At 39.7% G+C, this 22737-nt stretch overlaps 1 protein-coding gene across 2 annotated transcripts; it reads left to right on the forward strand.

The window, feature by feature from the left end:
- The first annotated feature begins 304 nt into the window (after positions 1–304).
- On the forward strand, positions 305–17789 carry LOC117261923 (transmembrane protein 263-A). 2 transcript variants are annotated; one of them, XM_078168259.1, is made up of 7 exons: positions 306–565; positions 700–817; positions 939–1015; positions 3006–3524; positions 4713–4926; positions 9248–9374; positions 12076–17789. In XM_078168259.1, the coding sequence occupies exons 5-7, from the start codon at positions 4921–4923 to the stop codon at positions 12354–12356; spliced, it is 414 nt and encodes a 137-aa protein (XP_078024385.1). In that variant the 5' UTR covers positions 306–565; positions 700–817; positions 939–1015; positions 3006–3524; positions 4713–4920; the 3' UTR covers positions 12357–17789. The 2 variants fall into 2 exon arrangements, with proteins under 2 accessions (XP_033490418.2, XP_078024385.1); XM_033634527.2 differs by lacking the exons at positions 4713–4926; positions 9248–9374; positions 12076–17789 and having other exon boundaries at positions 305–565; positions 3006–4691.
- The last annotated feature ends 4948 nt before the right edge of the window (positions 17790–22737 follow it).

The following is a 22737-nucleotide window of genomic DNA, read 5'->3' on the forward strand; positions in this document are numbered from 1 at the left end:
CACCAAAACATACAATCTGCACATTCAACCATATGCACCCATAACCACCTGTGACATCCACAGATGACGACTCTGATGTAGTGTGACACAAAAACACACTTTTATAAGTTTAATAAGCATCCATATTCTATAGCCATCTGCAGTTTCATTTGTCTTCATTAAAGGTACTAATTTATGACTAGGTGTGTCAGCGTGACTCTGCTTGTTGTCGTTTTTCATCATGCTGCTGTGTTCAGGTTTAATTTTCCATTCCTCCCAGCAGACTTTGTGTTCACTGTAAGTTTCGTTTCTGAGTCCTACAAATCAGCTGTCGGTGCTGCAGAGCACTGTGACAACATGTTTTCATGGGGAGAGGACAGTCAGCGGGGCTTTCGGTTAAAGGATGGCTCACATATAGACAGTAGGCCTACAACAGATGATGGGGTCCGTCATGTAAACCTCAGTTATCACATCACGGATCTGTCGGCAGGTCACAATGTGCTGGCTTTTGTCAAAAGTAATGGAAACTCCTTCATCATTCGCACAAATGACAGCAAAGATGGGAGAAGAGTCAGAGGAAAGCAGAGTGACTATCAGTCTTGATGATCTGTTATTGCATGTATTTATTCACATAAGTTAAAACTCTTGGAAAAGTTTCATTTGCAGTAATGATGACACATAAGCCGCTGCGTCACTTAATGTGTCCTGTGTTCTTTTCAGAGTTTGTGAAGTTTAAGGAGAAGATTGAGGCTGTGAGTTGTGGTGATGATCTGGTCACACTGCTGTCTGAGACAGGGAAAGTTCTCTGTGTGGACACAACTCGCACTTACATTCCTAGGTAAGGAGAAACTAAGATTTTGTAAAACATGACTCTTAAAAAAAACTTGACATGGATTCATGTTAATCAGCTCTGAGTTAAATATTTGTGCTCTTTTGTTTTCTGTCTCTGTTTCTCTCAGGCCTGTGGAAGCTCTGTGTAACATAGTGGTATCTCAGGTTGCTTGTGGGAGCCAGCATTCAGTCGCCCTGACCAAAGGTACAGTAAAGTGCATCGTAAACTGCTACTGATGTTCAAGATCTGGTATCCAGTCATGCAAATAGGTGTGGTTTTATGTGTCAAGGTTGGGAGATATTTATATCTGAGTGTTCTGTCTCCACCCAAAAACAATGGGGATGAATACAACTCTATGTATTAAAGGTCCAGTATGTATGATTTAGGCAACACATTCTCACTCCGACCTTGTCACATATTGACGTTCTGGTCATGGACTTTCCAAGTCCCCATACGACGTTCAAGGTACCCTGGGTGCATTAGTTGTTGACGTTCTTGGACACCGTGTCAAGTTCTGCCTGTTACATGCATTGTCTTCTTTCAAGATACACTTCTGTTTTCACAGGAAATTTAATGTTTACATACAGTCACTTTCAAAATAAACTCACTATGACGGTACAAATTGGCAATTCTTTTCCTTCAACAACAAACACATATGGTCGGGTTTGGGCAACAAAGACACATGGTTAGGTTTAGGAAAAACGAGCAGAGTTTGGCTTTTTATGGGACGTATTCCCTCCCTCATCCCTCCCTCCCACCCACCCCAATAGGACCTTCGTCACCTTAACTTTCCTCCTTGTCCTGCTGTGTTTCCCCCAAAGCTGCCTGGCACCATTAAACTATTACAGCAACTGTCTGCGTTTCATGCCGACGATAAAGGGCGCCCTGTTTTTTTTGGTATCTGACGCCGCGAGTTACTGCCCATGCGCCGACTCTGACAACTTCAGAGTGAGACCAGGCTCGATTTGGGTGGATATATTGGCGCAAATGGAATATCAAATTTACACCTATGATTTAATTAGTGTATAGACACCTGAAAAAAATGTGTAATTTCATTACCTTAAAATGAGACTTTTACATCTACACACAGAGGGGGTCCTCTTGTTGCATGTTGTTTCAACAGTAGCCCAGAACGGACAAACCAAACACTGGCTCTAGATAGGGCCATTCGCATTTTTGGCGTCAGCCACTCCTGTCCTACATGCTCACAGGGGAAGTTTCAGTTGGTTGCGATCTGCAACATCACCACTAGATGCCACTAAATTCTACACACTAGATCTTTAAACAGTTACAAATATGTGTGTGGATTTGGGGTTTTTTTGTTGTTTGTTAGATTTTTTCAGAAAAAGATGTTGCTAGATTTTATATAAAGCTGTTTTTTCTCACTTAAATAAGAAATGCTCAGTGCTTAGAGGTTTTTTTTTTAGTGTAACTTGGGTGTAGTGACCCTTTAAAGGTCCAGTGGTTATGATTGAGGGGGATGTATTGGTACAAATGGAATATAATGTTAATAGCTAGGTTTTCATAACTGTATAATATCCTGAAACTAAGAATTGTTGTGTTTCCCTTACCTTAGAATGAGGTGTTTATATTTTGTCAAAACTGACAAACCAAATTCTAGCTCCAGACAGGGTCATTCACATTTTCCCGTCGGCTCCTGTGTTCGTAGCCCCTCTGCAACAAGCAGAGTCTCAGAGTTTCACTGGTTTGTAACGTGAAGCTGCTTTTAAATCACTTGGTTTTGGAGAGTAAGAGACCTCTGCAGATAATTTGGCTCCCAAAAAAAACTCTCAAACAATTAACGCTGACTGATCTTCTAGCTGGAAGAAGTTTAGCTGGATACAATCTGCAAGTCACCACCAAACACCACCAAATCTTCCTAAATTTACACACTTCACCTTTAAGAGTTTATTAGGATCGTCATTGCTATCACAGGAGCAGCTCATTTGGCCCTTCACAGCCATAGGAAAAAAGCAAACAAATTTGATGTTTATACTATCAGCATCCAGTACATAGAATTGAATAAGTCAGTGTATTGACATATGACAAGATATTGTAAATTTTTAACTTTTGTGTAGAAGAAAATAAATTATGCACCAGCAGTGGCTGATGTCAGGAAAGTGTTTGACAAAGCAGATCACAGTTTTGTAGACTGCACTACTGAGCTAACAGAGTCATGGTGATTTCTCTGCAGATGGTCAGGTGTACACATGGGGCCAGGACTCCAGGGGCCAGCTGGGTCTGGGGAGGAGGAAGCTCGGCGCCAGTTCACCCCAACACCTTCGATCTCTGTCAGCGATACCCTTGGTCCAGATTGCTGCAGGGGGAGAGCAGAGCCTCGGGCGAAGCACAGAATGACTGACTCACGGCGTCTTCACCACCTGGTATTGTTCCACAGCTCCGTGAACGAGCCCGACAGACACGGCGCGCACTCGCGTGGGTAGGGGACAGCGAGAAGCCGATGATCGGTCCTTCTTGTCTGTCGAGGTCCGAAGCAGTTCGGCGACATCTGCAACAAGAGCGGCGGGCAGTGACAGCAGCACCACTGGGAGGAGGCGTCCCAACATCTGGAAGTAAAGAGGAAACAAGAAATGCCTGATGTTATACCAGAAGGTACAAGAAATCTAAGGAGATGCAGCGACAAGGAAACATGGAAACAACACAGAAATAAAAGGACAAACGCAAAAGAGAACTGGTGTCACACCTGGAGCAGGTTAGACAGCGCAATCCAAATGATCCATCTACTTTACCAAATTAATGAAAATGTTGGAAATGTCTGATTCCCCCAAATCAGATGAATGTATGAAAGTCTCTTAAAACAATAATAAAATAACCTATGATATACCCCACACATTGAAAAATACTTCGAGAAGTCAATATGTAAAAATAATTCCTGAGGAGTGAGAGGTGGCCCACAGGCATGTTTGCAGTGAGAAGTCTTGGCATGTCTGCGCCTCCAGCTGCACTCCATCTCTCATCGTAAACCTGTTGTGTTGCTGTTGCAGAGTGCAGCGGTCTGTCAGGAGGAGGGTGGTGCTCTCACTACCTCCACTGCTCTATTTATTAATCTGCATGACGTGTCTCTATTCACATTCATCAGTCAAGCTTTTTACATATTTGGGTGTGCCTGGCTTCATCATCTGTAAAGCGTCACCCATTATTGAGTGTAGACTTTAAAGTTACTCTACTTCCCAAAAGTACTTTAAAGGTTAGGCCATGGTTCATTACATCCACAAACCTCTAGTCGTACTTATTTCTCCCTCATAAGAATTATTAAGAAGTCAAATCTCCACGAAATAAACCTTTATGTATCTCAGTATTTTGAATAAAGATTTAAAAAATGTAAAATAATCAATCTTCTAATCAGCTGGATGGAGAGACTAATGTTCTGTGTTCAGCAATTTGGCTGTCTATATAACCCTGTATTAACAGTAGGCTATAATATTCAACAGTATTGGGAGGCTATCATTCAACTTTTCAATAATATTCATACTAAGCTCATTTCCAGCTTTCCATCTATTCCTGCTAATTCGCCTTCTTCTTACACGTTAAAGTCAGCACTGCAGTGTAGAGTCAGCCTTTCAAAAACTTTGAAATATCCCAGAGTATTGGTCTCATTTAACTATTCATTGACATTCACACACATTAGAGCCAGTATTGCAGTGCAGTGTCTGCTTTTCAAAACACCTTCAAATATCCCTCATCATTCATGCATGCATGGTAGGCTATTATTCAAGTGAGCATTGCAGTGTATTCAGTGCTGTTCAGCTTGATCATTGGCACCATTGCATTTTGTAATTTCATTGGAAATGAATTTCTTTAGCTTTGGGTGATATTGCATAATTTAAGAATTCTGTTTTTAATTTCACTACTTTTTATTGTATATGTTTTTTTCCACGAGGCAAATGTACAGAATAAGCCAGAGGATACAAGTTCAAGGATAAAAGAAATCAGCAGCGATGGTCGAAATGATGCTACAGCGCTGCTGCCCCTACCACCGCACAGTAAACAACACTACGTCACTTCCGCTTTCAGGTTGACAGCAAAACAACAGAAGCAGGACCGCTAAAAGCATAAACCGAGGAAACGTTTTGAAAGCAGCTAACGGGATGGAGGTGAGATATTCTTTGGTCTTGTTCTACTGCAGAGCCAAAACTGTAGTGTCAGTGGTGACGCTGATATCCAGTAACGTCACAGGCTGCCAATAGAGACAACAGTAAAGACAGCAGATATCCGTGTAGCGGTGTGTGTGTTGTATCGTTTTGTGTGTGTCGCTCAGAGCGAGCTAACATAAAGAGCACAGATAACTCACTGCGGTAAAATCAACTCATGTTTTAGGCTGCTGTAAAATAGGATTCAGCTGTGCAGACATTACCGCTACATGTTAACTGTCAACACAGCTAGTCCAGCAGCGGACGGTAACAGTTCATGTGGGTGACAAATAATGTGACAGTGAGCGAATGAATGAATTTGTCCTCTTGTTGTAATTATACCATTAAAAAGAAACATGCGAGATGGTGAATCAGTTTACCCGAGAGGCTGGAGTTCTTTTGAGGATTTACTGAAAATATATTTTCTACTTTATTCTAACACTCCACTACATTTTAAAGGGAAATAGTAGCCTACATTTTTTCATCACTAACGTTACATTACTCAGCCTTTAGTGGTTACTTTGCGTAATATGTGACATATATGGTAAGATAGAGGAAGATGCCCCACTCCCTTAATTCCCTTCTAACCAATATATATGGCTGTGCTCTAGTGAATGGTGACATTTCATCTGAATTGCCTTATTCTTGGGATTTATTCAACCAGTAAATTGACCTAATAAGCTATGTATATGTATTCAATTTGATTTAATATAACTTTATTTATCCAGAAGGAAATTCTTGTGCCAGAGAATGCTTCAGATTACAGAAACAACAAATAATGTTACCAGAACAGAAAAGAATAACCAGAACAACTAGTGGGGTCCTTGGGTCAGGGTCAAGTGTATTAAATATCTGGCAAAATATTCTAATATACAGGATAAGATGTGTTTTTAAAGAGCAAAAGCAAAACCCACTGCCTAATAGAGTAACAACAGAAGTAAGATAAGTACAAGAGTTACTAAAAATGAACTCAAATTGTGGAAAGAAGCACACTGCTCCCGATGATTTATGTGCTGATTTTGAGAAAATGATATTGCAGTACATTCACGTGATCACGATACTGAAAAGTAATAATGCACATGATGTTGAGAAAAATATGGTAAAAGATACTGAAAAGTAGTGACACTATCTTAAATGTAGTGCACCTAATGTAGGTGAATATTGTTGTCAGTTTCTTTTGTTTCAGCTTTTCTCCCTACAGAAGTGGAGGAGGAGTTATATTGCCTCTCCTCGGTGGTCTCAGTCTACGGCTGAATGTGCTCTGATATGATTTTAGAGTGGCATGCAGGGGGTGAGAGGTGCTGTCCAGAATACTGAGTAATTTTCTCAGCGTCCTTCTCTCTGATACCTCCACCAAAGACTCCAGTTCCACCCCCAGGACAGAACCAGCTTTCCTGCTGACCTTATTGAGTCTGTTAGCATCAGCTGCTTTTATTCTGCTGCCCCAGCACTCGACAGTGTAGAAGATGACTCTGCAACATGCTTCTGCAGACGTTGAAAGATCTGAGTCTCCTGAGAAAATACAGGGGGGTGTAAAGTATGAGATTTTCTAGTATATATTCATAGTCATATGTTCATTTGTATATCTACAACACCTGTTCAGTCTAAATTAGGTCTAAATAAGCATTTATCATTCTTTAAAATGTTTTACCAGAAGGTGGCTACTCTGCAGTGGCTATTTGTGATTATTTGGTAATTTAACTTTGTAGTGTTGGCGGAGAAAGCAAATAAATTAGTTTGCACACAATGAAATCCTCTGTTTTCCTCTATTTTCTTTGTGGATTTGGAATCCATAGCTTTCCTAGTGAGGGAGACTCAAGATAAGCTCCCACTTTTTTTTCCCTTGACTCTGAAAGATGGGTATTTGCTTTACGGACCTTTTGCAATATATCATTGTAGTGCTAAATAAGGAAATGATATATACACGTGAAAATTATGTAGGCTATAGTAATGAGCTAAATAGGAAGTTTCTTTTTTATAGTGTTTATTGTTTATTAGGATCCCCATTAATTACTTTGTTGTCAACAACTGCTCTTCCTGGGGTCCTTATTAAAATATACAATGTAAGCAACAGATATTTCCACATTATTTACAGTAAATAATAAATTTACAATGTCATCTTGACACTAGGGTTGCAGCAGTATTCTGTTTTCAAGGTATTAAATAAGGATGTACGATATTGTTTTTTTTGCCGATATGCCAATATGTAACATTTGATTATTATTTGATTATTATATCCATTTTTGTCCCCACCTAATTTTAGTGGTCTTCAAGTCTCTTCTGTAGTGGAATTAGCATCATATTATGCATGCATACTCTTATTGTGATGGTCCACCAGCAGATGGAGACATGAAACAGAATGCTTTACAATGTATGTAATATTCATTCACTGTGCAAAATAAGAAAAAGCATGTTGGCCTTTTCTGATAGTTCATTTTAGAGCCGATGCTGGCTGATAACAATGACGTACTAACATCATCAGCATGTTGGCCGATTAAGATTTTTCATTTTAAAACTGATATTGGTTAATACTGATGATGTGCTGATGTTTATGTGCCTCCAGTTATTATACAATTTACAATTGCTTATCTACAGTATTGGAAAAAAACACAACTAGATGGAGAATCTAACCTTTATTTTAGCTACTTTCAAAAAGGAGACTTTTTACACAAACTTCCAATTAAAAAATTGTTTCAAGTTTCAAATATAGTGATAAAATGTTTGTTAAACCAAAGTAAACCTTCTATTCTCATCCCTTTAAGGGACATTGTGAGTGATAATGATATTAATTCTGTAATACTATGATACTGCAAAACTGCGGTATTTGCTGAGGCGGTTACTGTTCAGTACTGTTCATACCGCTGCAACCCTACCTGACACCTAACCCAATAAAATACCTAAAAACACATAAACATGACATGCAACCATAATGATAAAATGCATTTGAACATTGATACTACAAGGAAAGATAAGAAATACTTTTTTAATTTATTGTTGTAGGCCTGTCTACAATAGTAACCTATTTATTTGTTATTTTAAAACCTTATACTGGATTATTGAATTATAAAGTATGGCAGACTATGCACATGTGCGCATGTCCCTGCCTCGTAAACATCCATTCTTTTCTTCATTTAATTGATTTTTGGTTGAGGTAACATACAGTAATGTTGGTACTTCTGTGGGCACTTCCAGAAATACATGGTCGGCATTATCTCCCTCTGGCATAAGCCTGGAGAGGGTCATGTGTTTAGTTGTGTGAGCATGTGTGAGTGTGTGTATCAGTCTGTCAGAAGCTCTGCCTAATATTTGATATGCACATTTATGACTATATGCTCAAGGACCTCTCATGATTGTAATAATTTACAATTGTTGAAAGTCTTGTTTTATTATGTCGTCATAGACTGCTCACTTCTTACTCCTCCTAACCGGCTGCTAGAAACCAAAACTCATTAACAAAATCATGTAGCAAAAGCACAGGACAAAAAGCGTTGTCTCAGCAAAAAACAAGATGCCTTACCTTATCTGGTGCAGGCCATATTTTGGCCTTTGTCATGGCTCAAAAAAAAAATCCATAGAAAAGTCAGGTCTCAGAGCATCTAGAAATTAATTCCGTATCTGTTTTGTTATAAACCACTAAAGTTAAGACAAAAAGTTAAGATGTAAAGTTAAGATGCATTAAAAACAATGTTTTCGTTCTTTGCTGTCAATTCCACTGGGCACAGCAGTGCCCAAAGTGGCCATGAGCAGCTCCAGCAGCCACAGCCTAAACGCAGCCACTTAGTGGAGATCTGTACTCTACTGAGTGCACTTTTCTAGTTATATGAGTGTTTTCCAAACTAGAAAAGTGCTGAGAGTCCAAAGAGCTGAGAGGGCACTCTAGACCATGGTAATTCCATAAGATCCACCACCTCTGTTTTTTCCAAAAACTTTAAAACTTATTAAACCTATCTCCTTCCACATTTTTTGCTCAATTGACAAAGCATCTTCAGATTGTCCACAAATGATCCAGCCAGGTTTTGGAAATAAAAAATCGATCCCACAGGGCATTAACATGTTTTAGTGTGACAGCTACTGGAAATTCTCACTAAATATATATCCAATGTTATATTTGTTTTGATGAATTCTGTTACCTGAGATAATAAAAAACAACATCATTTCAAGACACAACATCACTCAGGAATATCCACACACTTCATCGCGACTGTGCCTTCTTCACTAAATAGCTTTGCTTTTCAGTGCAGAACTTTACCACCCTGTAATATCGATGATTCATGCTGTGTTTCAGGTGCTGACTTCACAGCAGGAGGTGGAGGAGGTGAGCTCAATTCCTGTTGACTTCAACAACCACCAGAACTGTGAAGACAGAGAACAGGAGGAAGTCTCCCCCTGCCTTCAGGAGGAACACCCACATGGTGAGGAATTACATCCATACACTAGTTGTTAGGAAGAAGAGATCATCACAGGTCCAGTCAGTGCCTGCTATTCAAGACCCTTCCTGGGACTTAAGTCAGGCCGGGTCCAAACCCTTTTCCTGTTGCACACCAGATGGTCTCAGGCATGTGTGTCAATATGTCTAATACCAGAGTGGACCTAAGTGGACCCTCCATCAGCTTTGATCATGTGGGCCATTTGGCCCGTTTCCACTGAAGAAGTTCCTGGTACTATTTGGGGGGCAGGAACTTTACAGGAACGTCCTCTCACACGGCCCTCTCAACCGCCGTGTCTCCACTGAGAGGACGGAGTAGGAGGAAGGTTCCTGTAAAGTTACCAGGCTCTGGATGTGACGTAAGCGTTGCACGACCATGCTGAGTTTTAAAAATGCCGGCTATTTTGTTGCTTTCTGTTGACGTCACATCCCTCCTTGAGTATATCCAATCAGCACCAAGTAAACCCCAAGCCCCACCCAGGAGTTTTTCGGGGCCGTTCTGAGTACCTACCCCGAGGCAGGGACTTGTTTAGCCCCTGTAAAAGTTCCGGAACTCTGTCCTTCGGGAGTGGTTCCTGCGGTGGAGACACCAACGGCCCCGGCCCCGTAAAATTATCCTGAAGTTCCTGTGGTGGAAACGGGCCTATTGTCATTGTTGGAGCCATTTTTAGTTACTCATTTAAATATATTTAAATGAGTCATGTATACATGAGAAATGTCACCATCTGGTATTGACCAGTGGTATTAACGAAAGGCCTTTATAAACAGGTCACTAGCTGCATGCAGGTGTGCAACAAACAGTGAATGCTGAGAGAGCACACAGTCTTTTACTGCTCTGCTCTGCTCTGCTCTGCTCCGTTTTGTTTTGATACTCGACACTTACTGACACAATGAACGCTATTTTGTGGATATCAATCGATCGAGTGATAATAGCGTATGTTTGTTTATTTGTACTTTTTAGTTCATTCGATTTATTTGATTCATGTTAGAGCTCAGAGCCAACACATGCACACGCTCACACAATCCACACATAACCAACCGGACAGACTACAATCAACTTCAACAAACCAAGTAAGTGCAATAACAAACAAAACTCGAAGCATGTAAAGGAACTCTCGACGGCATAAAGGCTTTAGCTAAGCACCAAGTTAAAGAAAGCTATTGACCTAACAGTCATTATCACTAGAGACAAATGTGTTTTTATGCCTCCGCACCTGCAATAGCTGTGGCCGTAGGCATGATGTTTTTGGGTTCTGTCCGTCCCATCCTTGTGAACACCTCAAAGTAATTTCTTCAAATTTGGCACAAATGTCCACTTGGACTCAAGGCTGAACTGATTCGATTTTTGGTGGTCAAAGGTCAGGTCACATTCTCATTCTCGTGAATAAGTGAAGAACACCTTAAAGGGAAATTTCGGTTTATTTCAACCTGTCTTCTATCGTCCTAAATTTGTTTCAAGTGACTACTGACATAGAAATAATAGTTAGCATGTTAGCCGTTAGCCTAGATACAGCCGTAGCGTCAGACCCCTTAAAACGTAATTGAACGGGCATCCTTTCAAGTGCAAAGTTAGTCCACTAAACAAGCTTTTTCTCCACAAAGACCACCTCATATCGTTAGGATAAATGTCATACATATAGAAAACGACATGTAAAACGTGTTGTCTTACCTTACCGGTGTGCTGCCATGTTTGTTTACCATCTAGCTCTGCTTTCCAAGGCGCGGCTGAAATATATCTTGCCAGCTCTAGATAAAGCCCAGCTGGATACTACTCCAGGTGTCTCGTCCTCGGTCACATCCAGACCTTGAAAATAAGGCTGCCATTCCTTGCAGCCATTATTCTATAAATCTTTCATAAAATAAATGAATGAACTTTTCAGGCTACTGTCCGGTTCTGCCTTCCAGCTGTTGCTGCTTGTTCAGGCACGCTATGAGATCGCTGCTTGTTCTCGCGATATTTTGGCCGCGCTTTGGAAAGCAGAGCTAGAGGGATAAACAAACATGGCAGCACACCGGTAAGGTAAGACAACACGTTTACATGTTGTTTTCTATATGTTCTCTGACATTTATCCTAACGATATGAGGCGGTCTTTGTGGGAAAAAAGCTTGTTTAGTCGACTAACTTTGCACTTGAAGGGATGCCCGTTCACTTACGTTTTAACAGGTCTGTATCTAGGCTAACGGCTAACATGCTAACTATCATTTCTATGTCATTAGTCACTTAAAAAAAATTTAGGACGATAGGAGACGGGTTGAAATAAACTGAAATTTCCCTTTAAGGGAATGTCTTTAAATATGACACAAATGTCAAAGGGTCAAAGATCAGCTTTACTGTGACACCATGATGTTCAGCAAAAACACTCCTCTGGCCATTATTCAGTGTCATATCTCAGGAACAGAAGGGGAGACATTTGTATTTGTATTTTAAATTACAGTTACAGTTATTACAGTTAAATTCTGTCTCTCTTTGGTTGTCTGTCTGTTATCTCTTTGTGTGTGTGTGTGTGTGTGTGTGTGTGTGTGTGTGTGTGTGTGTGTGTGTGTCTCTCTCTCTCTCTCTCTCTCGCTCTCTCTCTCTCTCTGCCTTGTCTCTCTTTCTCCCTCTGTCTTTCTGTCTCTACCTGTGTGTCTCTCCTTTGCTTCTGTCTGACTGTGTCTGACTCTCTCTCTGTCTCTTTCTGTCTTAGACACAGATAAGGACCATCCCAGGCCAGAGGGAGGAGTCATGTGGAGAATGGGCGGTGGCCTCTTCAGCATGACACGAAATGTTGTCGGTGCCACACTGGGGGGCGTTGCATGGGTGGGAACTAAAAGTTTTGAGCTCACCAAGACAGCTGTGACCAGTGTGCCAGCAGCCAGTGCAGGACTGGTCAAAGGGAGTGTCTCCATGGTTACAGAGGGTGTCGGAGCAGTGGGATCTGCGGTGGCAAGTAAAGTCACGCCAAGAAAGAAGGACAAAGCTGACTGATGGACAGTGTGTGTTTGTGTGTGTATGTGTGTATGGGGCGTGGAAAGGGTCACAGAGGATAAGACACACCAACCCTGGTGTGATTATTTACTAAAAGTCCTACATGTGTGTATTCATGTGCGTCTGTGCGTAATAATTACAACTCAGACATGTAGACACACACATGTGTATGTATCATCATTATGCATGTGCACATGTACATGTGTGTGCAGCAGCTGCGCAACATCTAAAAGGGCTGGTTGAAGGTGAGTTGATCAGCTGGTGTGGTGATCTTTTAATACTCTCTCATCCAGTCACATCACTGGTGTCATAGCTCTAAAACAGCTCTGCCAATCACAGACGTGATGACGAGTTCAGCAAATGGAAAGCTTTAACTCAGGGACTGTCCGAATGGTTTAAAGCGTCATGACATCGACACACATCAGTACAAATCTAAACCCACTGACTGACTGAGGATGATTACTGTATAATAACACTAGAAATAAAAAAACGAAGAAATTGATTTGGTGAAACCGTTTATATGATCATAACAGACCAACAATATTTAAAAAATAATTCTAATGTATTTCACCTCATACATGGTCACAATTCAGTAATTAAAGTTACTCAGCAGGGTTTGCACTGCAGTGCGCTTCAGGGATAAAACAGATGCTACTTTTGCTTAAAAGAAAGTTTGAAAAGATTTTATGATGAGCCCTGGTAACCCGACATCTCCTTTATAAAAAGCAGAATATCAACTTCTAAATGATCGGTTTGATGTGTGTAGAGGTTTCTGTGGTTATACTGAAACAGCCTGGTGTCATTTTCAGTGAACGGCTGTGTGTAACGGCAGCGCGCTCCAGTGCAGTGCTTCTCAGAGGCTGTGGATCCATCAACATATGGGTCTTGCTGCCTTCAGATGTTGCAGAGTTCATAAACTGAAGGAGAAGTTTGTCATACAGTATAAAGCAGCTGTGGACAGCAGATAATGTGTCAGAGTGATTTACTAACTTTCCTGCTTTAATCACATTAAATGTTTTTTTCTGTGCTGATTTTGGTTGGACAGAGTCACATGCAAGCGCGTGTGCCTGTGCAGTCGCAGGATGCACACACCTAAATGTACAAACGCACGCCTGTATGATAGGAGTCCCGTGTGCGTCTGCATGGCTGAGTTGTACTTATCACACAGATGCACATTCATGCACAGACATGGCACTTACTTAAACAGTAAATAATCATGTGAGCATATGTTTGTGTGTCTCTGCCTCTGTTACCCTTTCCACCTCCATTTTGTGTGCGTGTGTGCGTGTGTGCGTGTGTGCGTGCGTGCGTGCGTGTGAGTGTATTGCAAACAAGAGCAAAATACCTCGAAAGCTTCGGATGGATTTTTATCACAGTTCTTCAGATTAAAGCGGTGTATTCACTCATACAGCTACAAAGATAGAAAAGCAACTACATGTCATTGTCAGTGGAAATCCGCTCCACAAGGAGGCACGGCTGTCAATGGTGCAAAGGTGCAACACACAAGCAACAGTGGGGAGTTGGGAAAAGTTTAGTTTTATATAAATGTCCTATATGGTGCATGGGAGCAACACGTCAGGTTGTCACAGAAAACGAACATGTCCCTGAAAACAGCTGTCCAGTCAGAACAGAATATGTAAATTGTAAAGTGTGCTGAAATGCAAACATGTTTGAAAACTACAGATTGACAACTACACGCTGTCTTTTTAAGAATACTAAAACTAAAGATAATCAATACTACATTTTGAAAAAAATGTGTTTGAGTTTGTTCAGATGATATGTCCCTAAATTGACTACAGATAGTTCCAATGGGAATATGGGAGTAAGGTGTTAACTAATCTGTCAACCATTACATTCCATGTCATTTTAATGTCAACAACTGTTCTTGTAACCTTTGTAAAAAAATGTCCCCCAAAAAGCAAAGAATGGAGGACGTGAGGTCCTTTTGAAAACAACTGTGATTTATACATGTGCATCAGCTCTATGCAGAGCCTATACGCTGTAGCCTACGCTCGTGGCCTACCCCTTGTGAGCATTTATACTTGTGGTTGGTGTGTCTGTGTCCCAAAACACATAAACTTGGCTTAATAGCTACAGTTTCAATTACAAGTACACACACACACCAGCCCTCAACATAACTCACAGCATTCACAGACAAAGCACTTGTCTTCTTCTGGAGACATTTTCCCCACAAATACAACATGCTGATGTTATTAGCACAAGCCAATAGCATTTTACATGGTATAAATTAGCCTAGTGGCTAGCGGAGAGTTACTCTACTCATATGAAGCCAGAATGAATCACACACAAGACTTAAAATGCTATTTTGTGGGGGCTTTATTGTCATAGTGTAGTGTGTAGGTTCTTTTTTGGGGAGGTGCACATCAGGCTTCGCCATATGTTACAGTCTAGGCTCTGTGTTGACGCAGAGGTAGGTAGCACATCAGTTTGATGCAGAGGTATAAATCCCGTCTAAGAAACTTTGTCCCTAATAAGATTGTTTTTATTTGATAATGAGCCAGAAATTTCCATCATCTTCCACCTGGGACATGTTCTGCCTTAGCCTAAACCAACACCATCACACACCCCCAGATTATTTGCAATAGACACAGTGGCTGCTTCAGATATGTCTCCTGACAGTACTTTTCTTACATATACTGTAATGTTGTTGTTGTTTTACAATTGTACTGTATTTTCATATTTAGTGTTGTGATTATGTACATTAAGTTAATATTATTATTATTATTACTTTATTATTGTTTTTTCCTTACAGTATTTTCTCTGATGTATGTGTACATTAGCAATGCATGTCTTTACCATTGTTCTCAGTACCAACATATAGGTTAACTGGAGCCCATTTCACAACATACATGTGTTCCTGTTCTTACATGTGAATCAAAACTTTGGTAGAATACCGTTTCTCAAATGGTACAATCACATTGGTATCATTGCACATCCATTGTACACATTTGTAAACCACAATTCTTTGTAAAATGTATCAAAAATTATAAGAGGATGTGAACACTGTTAAGTTTGTCGTCACCGTGAGAATGCTGGCTTTACTGCTGTTGGATCAGATGGTCAATGACTGTGAGTTTGGGTCTCCAGTTTAGCCTATAGCAGTCATGTAGTGGTAGTTGATGAGATGGGTGTATTACTAGGTAGATGGGTAGGTTACAGAGGAGGAAGTGGGTATACCCTGCCATATATCCCAGTAGCTCTTTGGCTGGTTGGTGGATATACTGTAAACAACCATAAAAAGAGGTGGGTATACCCTGTATACCTGCTTGTACCCTCTACTACACCACAGGCCTAAAGTTCCTATGATGTTCACCATGAAACCTTCAGGGACACCTGTTCAGAATTCATAAGATACAGTGGCATACAAAAGTTTGGGCACCCCTTGTCAAAATTCTGTTAACTGTGAATAGCTTAGCTAGTAAAAGATTTCCAAGAGGCAAAAAGTTCAAGTTGACACATTTCATCAATATTTTAAACAAGATTACATTTGTGGTCAGTACTTAGCAGTACGTAGTATCACAGCTTCTAAACACTTTGTGAAACCAGCTAAGAGTCTTTCAGTTCTTGTTTTGGGGGATATTCACCCATTCTTCCTGCAAAAGGCTTCTAGTTCTGTGAGATTTTTGGGCCGTCATGCATACACTGCTCTTTGAGGTCCATCGACAGACTTGTAATGATGTTTAGTTTAATGATGTTTTCATGCCTTTCTAACAATCATATGCCTTTCTAACAATCATACGAGCTGCTCTCTCAGAACATTTTCTTGGTCTTTTTTACATTGTCTTAATTACATTATGAACTGAGGAAACAGCTACCTGAAAACACTTTGCTATCTTCTTATAACCTTCTCCTGCTTTGTGGGCATCAGTTATTTTAGTTTTCAGAGTGCTAGGCAGCTGTTTAGATGAGCCCGTGGCTGCTGAATGTTGGGACAAGGTTTCAGGGGTCAGAGTCTTTATAAAGCTGTGAAATTTGCATCACCTGGCCTTTTCTAATGATGACTGTGAACAAGCCAGAGCCCTAACAAGCCAATTAAGGTCCGAGACCCTGGTAAAAGTTGTCTGAGAGCTCAAATGTCTTGGGGTGCCCAAACTTTTGCATGGTTAAAATGGTGAAAAGCATGTTTCATCTTTAACTTCATGCTTTTTGGAGATCAGTTAGTCTTACACTCACTTAAATATTCACAGCATAAGAAATTTTGACTGCAGGTGCCCAAACCTATGCATGCCACTGTAAGATCATCTTTTTTGCTGCCCAGATAGGATTGTGGTCAATGTTTTTATTATGCTGAATGTGCTCAACTTTACAGCAATAACACAGTTTAAAGTCAATGTAACATGTAAATGTACCAATGGAATAGGTTACTGTTAGACTGTCAATAGCAGACCTTAACACTAGATATATTTCTTTGGCATTTGTGAACCAAACCAGAGCAATAATGCTTTATTTTATGGGTCCATAATTCCATGATTTTCTGTAATAATTTTAATGGAAAGAACTATGGTATTAATAATAGGAAAAACAAAGACAGTGTTCATTTTATACAACTCCAATTAATTACTAAATTCCAAGTACTTGTTTGTGTAACCTACTGTAGTCTTTGAAGTCAGTACACAGTGGGTAATCCAAACATTCAAAACTGAAATAGGTCAATTTGCAAGCAAGCAGAATTACTTGTATGGAGAAATGGGTTTTCAGTTGTAAGTAATAGCAAACATGTATTTGGAGTTAAATGAAGCATTTCTTAGAAGAAAGTTCCTATTTCCCCTATAATTAATATGAGAATTAAGAGAGTTCTTTCAAAAAAAAATCACAGGAAACCACAGTTGCTGGAGTGTTTCTAGAGCTAAAGACAATTGAACTTATTATTTGTTGCTGATGTTGTTCTGTGTCCGCTGGGTGTTTGTTAACACAAGAGCCACAACAACTTGATAAGCTTACAGAATATCAGCTTTAATTCTGAAACTATTGGTGCTTCTCAAAGTCAAGGAAGGATCCTTAAATTTCAAGGCGGCTACATCATCAAATATCAATGTCAAGGATCCTTTAAATTTTACCGAGGACAGAGTCCTTCCTTAAGAGAATTTTCAAAGATGCATGTGTGTATCCTCAGCAGGTATGAACTACCCACAATTCCTTGCGGATAATTTGCCAGAATTGATGGCAGGGCCTCTTCAAGGATGCACATCTGGGCACTCAATAGCCTGTTCCAATGTGTGTTCTTGCCTAGCCTCTACCAAGGAAGCATCCTTGGTGTTGAGAAGCATCATTTGTTTTGGAGTCTCTCTGCCCCCTGTTGGTTAACAGAAAGAAAAAAATTATGAAGAAAGACGTAATACAACTGCAAAATGGTCTGTGACACGAGGAAGAACTTTACGCCCATGTAGGTGACTAATCTGTCCTTTATGATGTGATGGTATGAAGACTCTGTTTGCATTTGTATGAATTTTGTAATTAGCCTGTTGATGTGAACCTACATTTTTATAAGTAAGAACAAAATCCTATATTTGCTGCATGCCTCAGAGTGGTGTTTCACACACACAGTAGGGTTTCATGTTGCTTTTAGCCAGAATTCCTTGTCTCCCGCCCCCGCCCCCCCCCCCCCCCCCCCCCCCCCCCCCCCCCCCCCCCCTCTGGCTCTTTGTGATAGTTTTAAACCTGAAGACTCTGACACTTTTCAGATGAAGCAATTTTGTGTATTATAGAATTATTTTTGCAAACGGGATGAGGCTGTGTATTCTGTGAAATAAAAACAGCTGTGTTTTCTGTCAAGTCAGTTTTATTTGTGCAGCCCATATCAAGAGATACTAACTTATAGGGGTGGGAATCGCCAGAGGATCCATGATTCGATATTATCATGATACTTAAGTGACGATATAGTATTTTTGCGATTTTAAATGTGTTGCAATATGCCGAGTATTGCGATAAAATATATTGGGATTTATTACCTTTTTTCAACTGTAAATTATGTCCCCAGAGGAAAACTCTGTCAACATCTGTTTTCAGATGAGGAAATCTTTCCCCCCAGAAACCCTTTAACAGGGAACAGCAGTGCAATATCTGGATCCCTTATCCAGATTGGCATGCAATATGTGTATGCAGATTAGACGGATAGCAGAATTACAGTATGGGAAATCAGGATAACAAATCATAGATATTTAACCCTACGTTCTTGTTTTTTAGTGTTCCAGAGTCTTATTGGCTTGTGGGTAATAATAATAATAATAATAATAATTATAATTTTATCTTGTTTTTTCTCACCAAAATACGGCAAGACAACATTCATCCAGCTCCTCTCTTTAGTCAACTATAGCACATTACCCTAAGTCTGTTACACTAACTCCTATCCCCCATGAAACACTGTCAGATTGGAGTTAAAGTTATTCTCACTTGAGGCTTAAGGGACATTGTTAAGTCATGAGTTAATTGACTCTTTTTTTTCTTTTTTTTCATGCTGTTGTTGTGTTTAGACTAAATTAACTGGCTTTGATTAGGAGGATCAGCTGTGCAGGTGTGCACCTTTGTCTGCATAGAGTGGCCTGCAGAGAGAGACAAGCCAGGGAAATGGTTGATGCATCAATGCTTAGAAGACCACGGAGACGCTAATGTTATGTATACTTTTGATTGAATTATTTGATCTGCACAAGTAAAATATATGTTTGTGAGATGTGATGGTTATTAGGGAAAGTGAGCAATCCATTAATAGTTTCACTCATTCATTCATTGTGGTGCAGGTTGTTTTTGGGGGTTTGTGTGATGGCGTTTCATCAGGTTAAAAATATTTGTTCACCTTATTTAGCCTAGCATTTCATGTGTTTTGGTGTACGTCTGAGCTGTGTATGGTGGCTGAAGATAGTTTAGTTTGTTTATTCTGTTGATGGGTTAAATTTGATTAGCTTGATAGCAGAATCTATAGTTCAGTGGTGTGTATATATACATTTAAAAGTTTAACTTGATATGATTCAATAATGAGTTTGTTTGCTGGATGGAATTTGATTAAATTTAGTGATCAGTAATAAATAAGTAATTGAAGTAATAAAAGAGAATTTCCATATTCTAGAAAATCGTGATTAAAAGATTAAAGGAGCATAAATATTTGCAGTAGTATTGTTAAAAAATAGTATAAACATCATTGACAATCTTAGTGAATATATTTAATATATATTTGGTATAACATGAAATTGATTGTTAAAATTAATTAATGATGTTTAATCAGATTATTGGGTATATTTTGTTAACAGATAATGTCTGATTGATTGTGATTAACAGTTTAACTTTTACTTTTTTCTTTCTCTGGAAACCAACTGCTTCATTAACAAAAGGAAAAATGAATGGAGTTGTTCTCTGTCGTCCTCTATGCCGGGTCGAGTTTAGGCAGGCATTGAGGCTGAAGACCAAAATAACTCGACAGACATAAAATAGAAACTTAATAATGTTGATGGGCTAATGTAGACTTAATAGGTTGTTACCCTCATTGTAAGGCTCAAAAATGTTTAGTAGCTCCACACAGATTTTTTTTATCTATTTTTGGTCACAAAGGGCTCTTCTGATAGTAAAGTTTGCTGACCCTTGTTTAAAGTGGAGGTTTTCTGGCACTTGTGATACTTCAGGTTTCACTTAGTTTGTGTGTGGACCTACTCACTGAAGCTGTAACACCCTTGACATGATTCTATTACATGGGCTAGTGGTTTATGAACTGACCATCTCTCCTGTGACACTTGTTATGTCAGAACGTGCCAGGACAGGGCAGCAACAGGTTGTGTTTGAAACTGTACCAGTGACTTAAAAACAGCCCTTTCTAGTCTCCTGGATTCAGTTGCACCTTTGTTAACCATGATGGGACAGTCAAAATGGTCAAATGTTGTGATATGGAGAAAGAAAAAATAACTATGTTACATCTAACATAGCTAAATTTCTGTCTTTTCTGTCCATATCTGATGTAGAGACCCTAATTCTTTCAATCAGACTGACTGATTCTTCTCTAGTTTTGTGTTCTGCTAGTTCTGCTAGTCCTTGTCACTACTGGTAGCATGAGGCGGTACCTGCAGCCAAATCAGGTTACACAGGTAGTCCAGCTCCTCCATGATGGCACGTGCATATGCGTAGTGGCAAGAAGGTTTGCTGTGTGTAGCCACACAGTCTCAAGAGCATGGAGGAGACACCAGGAGACTGACCATTACATAAGGAGAGCTCCAATTATGCACAATCAATTATTTTATTTATATATTTTCATGTGTACCTTTAATTAAAGCCTGTCTAAACCAGTCAAGATGAGCCTTGATGATAATCTCATCATTGTGCCATGCTGCTCCCTGGTGGATCTTCAGAGTAAATGGTTTTTATCTTTGGGTTTGCACTAAATCTTTAATGGTAAATCAGCAGCCATTACTGGACATGCCTACTACGTAAATGCAAGTGCAGTGTAGAGCTTCTATCAGTGAGATGTAGGTGTTACCTAAAGGCAAAAACAGGAAATATTTTGTTCACAGATGTTGGTTTTACCTGCACCTGAGCTGGTTGATACATGCCTTTAACAATTCATCAGAGCAGCACGTAACAATGCAGCAAAAAAAGAATGTAGAGCTTTAATAAGTTGGGAAAAGTAGAGGCTAACAGTGCACACAGTCGCAGTCTGGTGGGGAAAAGACACCGCATTTTAAAACATCCCTTTTGTTATTTCACAAACCTTTCTTGTTATTACACAGAGAGGTCAAGTTTACATGGTTTGATTTGATTTGATTAGGTTTGATTTCCTGTTTTAGAGACTTTTCAAAAGTTTTTAAAGATTTAAAGGCTGTGTAAGAATATGAATAAAGACAATGTAGTGCTGATAATAGGGACAATAGTCACCCTTGACAATAGGTACAATGGGCAGTTTTTAAAATGTATTTTCTTCACATGTGGATGGAAAAACAAAATGATTAAAAAAAATCAGTAAATCAATATAAACTAAACACAAAAAGTAAGGAAATTTGTGTTTGGTAGAATATTTCTTTGTAACAATGCTTCTTGGCAATAAATCTTATACTGTTGGAAAGCCTGTTTAGTTTTTTTGTTTCAGCAGAGCTGAGTATGTGGGTTGCGCCTATGAAATATTTTTCATTCATTCATTCATTCATTCAACCTTTATCTAATCTTGAGAAATCATTGAGGGACCGCCCTCATTTACAGTGATGTCGAGAGTACAGTTACAACAGAATACATATGATAACAAAACAAAGCAAGAGCAAACATATACATATATATATACACATGCAAATACATATACACATAAACATAGGTAGACACAGGCTTGTCATCACTGGAGGCAATCTCAATGCAGAGAGATACGGAGATGAAATTCTGCAACCAGTGGCAATCCCATATCTCCACAGTCTGGGACCAAACTCTATCCTCAAAGATGACAACGCTCGCCGCCCTCAGAGCGGGGATTATCAGAGACTACCTCTAGAATTTGGGAGTGGAGAGGATGGAATGGCCTGCAAGCAGTCCTGACCTCAACCCCATTGAACACTTGTGGGATTGGCTTGGGTGTGCTGTTCATGCCAGAGTGACCAACACAACCACGTTGGCTGACTTGCGACAAATGCTGGTTGAAGAATGAGATGCCATCCCACAGCAGTGTGTGACCAGGCTGGTGACCAGCATGAGGAGGAGGTGCCAGGCTGTTGTGGCTGTGTATGGTTCTTCCACATGCTACTGAGGCTCCTGTTTGTTTAATGAATAAATTGTTAGATTGCCACTTTCTTCAGACTTCAATCATCCAATCCACCAAAAAACACCAAGAGTTAACAGCAAAAACAAAGCTGTTTGGCATTAGCAGAGAAGAGTTGGCAAATTTTTCATGGGCGCAACCCACATACTCACCCCGCTGCTCATCCCACAAATGCATGTTCCTCACAAATGTGGCACCATTTAAAAGGGAAATAAACAGGCTTTCCAAGGGTATAAGATTTATTGCCAAGAACCATTGTTACAACAAAGAATAATCTACCAAACACAAATTTCCTTACTTTTTGTGCTTAGTTTATTTGTCAGTATTGTGGTCTTGCCTGGTCCTGGATTAATGTACATATACAGTCCCTGACAAAAGTCTTGTCGCTTATCCAAGTTGTAGGAACAACAAATAATAACTTGACTTGTAGTTGATCAATTGGAATCAGAAATGGCTTATATGAAAGGCAAAGGCCTCTAGATTATGCTTATTATACCAAAATAAAGTTGTGCATCATTCACTGAATTTTATCATTTAATTAGGACAGAAAGGTCAGATCTTGCTTGGACAAAAGTCTTGTCGCATACAAAAATAATGTACTGTAGAAATGATACTTTCTGTTGAATACACAAACATGCTCCAATA

The sequence above is a fragment of the Epinephelus lanceolatus genome, chromosome 5, assembly GCF_041903045.1.
Source record: "Epinephelus lanceolatus isolate andai-2023 chromosome 5, ASM4190304v1, whole genome shotgun sequence".
Lineage (NCBI taxonomy): Eukaryota > Metazoa > Chordata > Actinopteri > Perciformes > Serranidae > Epinephelus > Epinephelus lanceolatus.

Excerpts from the sequence above, each read along its gene's own strand:
- LOC117261923 (XM_033634527.2), top strand. The coding sequence starts at position 337 with ATGTTTTCATGGGGAGAGGACAGTCAGCGGGGCTTTCGGTTAAAGGAT. Across the intron at positions 818-938 it reads ACTCGCACTTACATTCCTAG|GCCTGTGGAAGCTCTGTGTA; the intron begins GTAAGGAGAAAC and ends TGTTTCTCTCAG. Across the intron at positions 1,016-3,005 it reads TTCAGTCGCCCTGACCAAAG|ATGGTCAGGTGTACACATGG; the intron begins GTACAGTAAAGT and ends ATTTCTCTGCAG.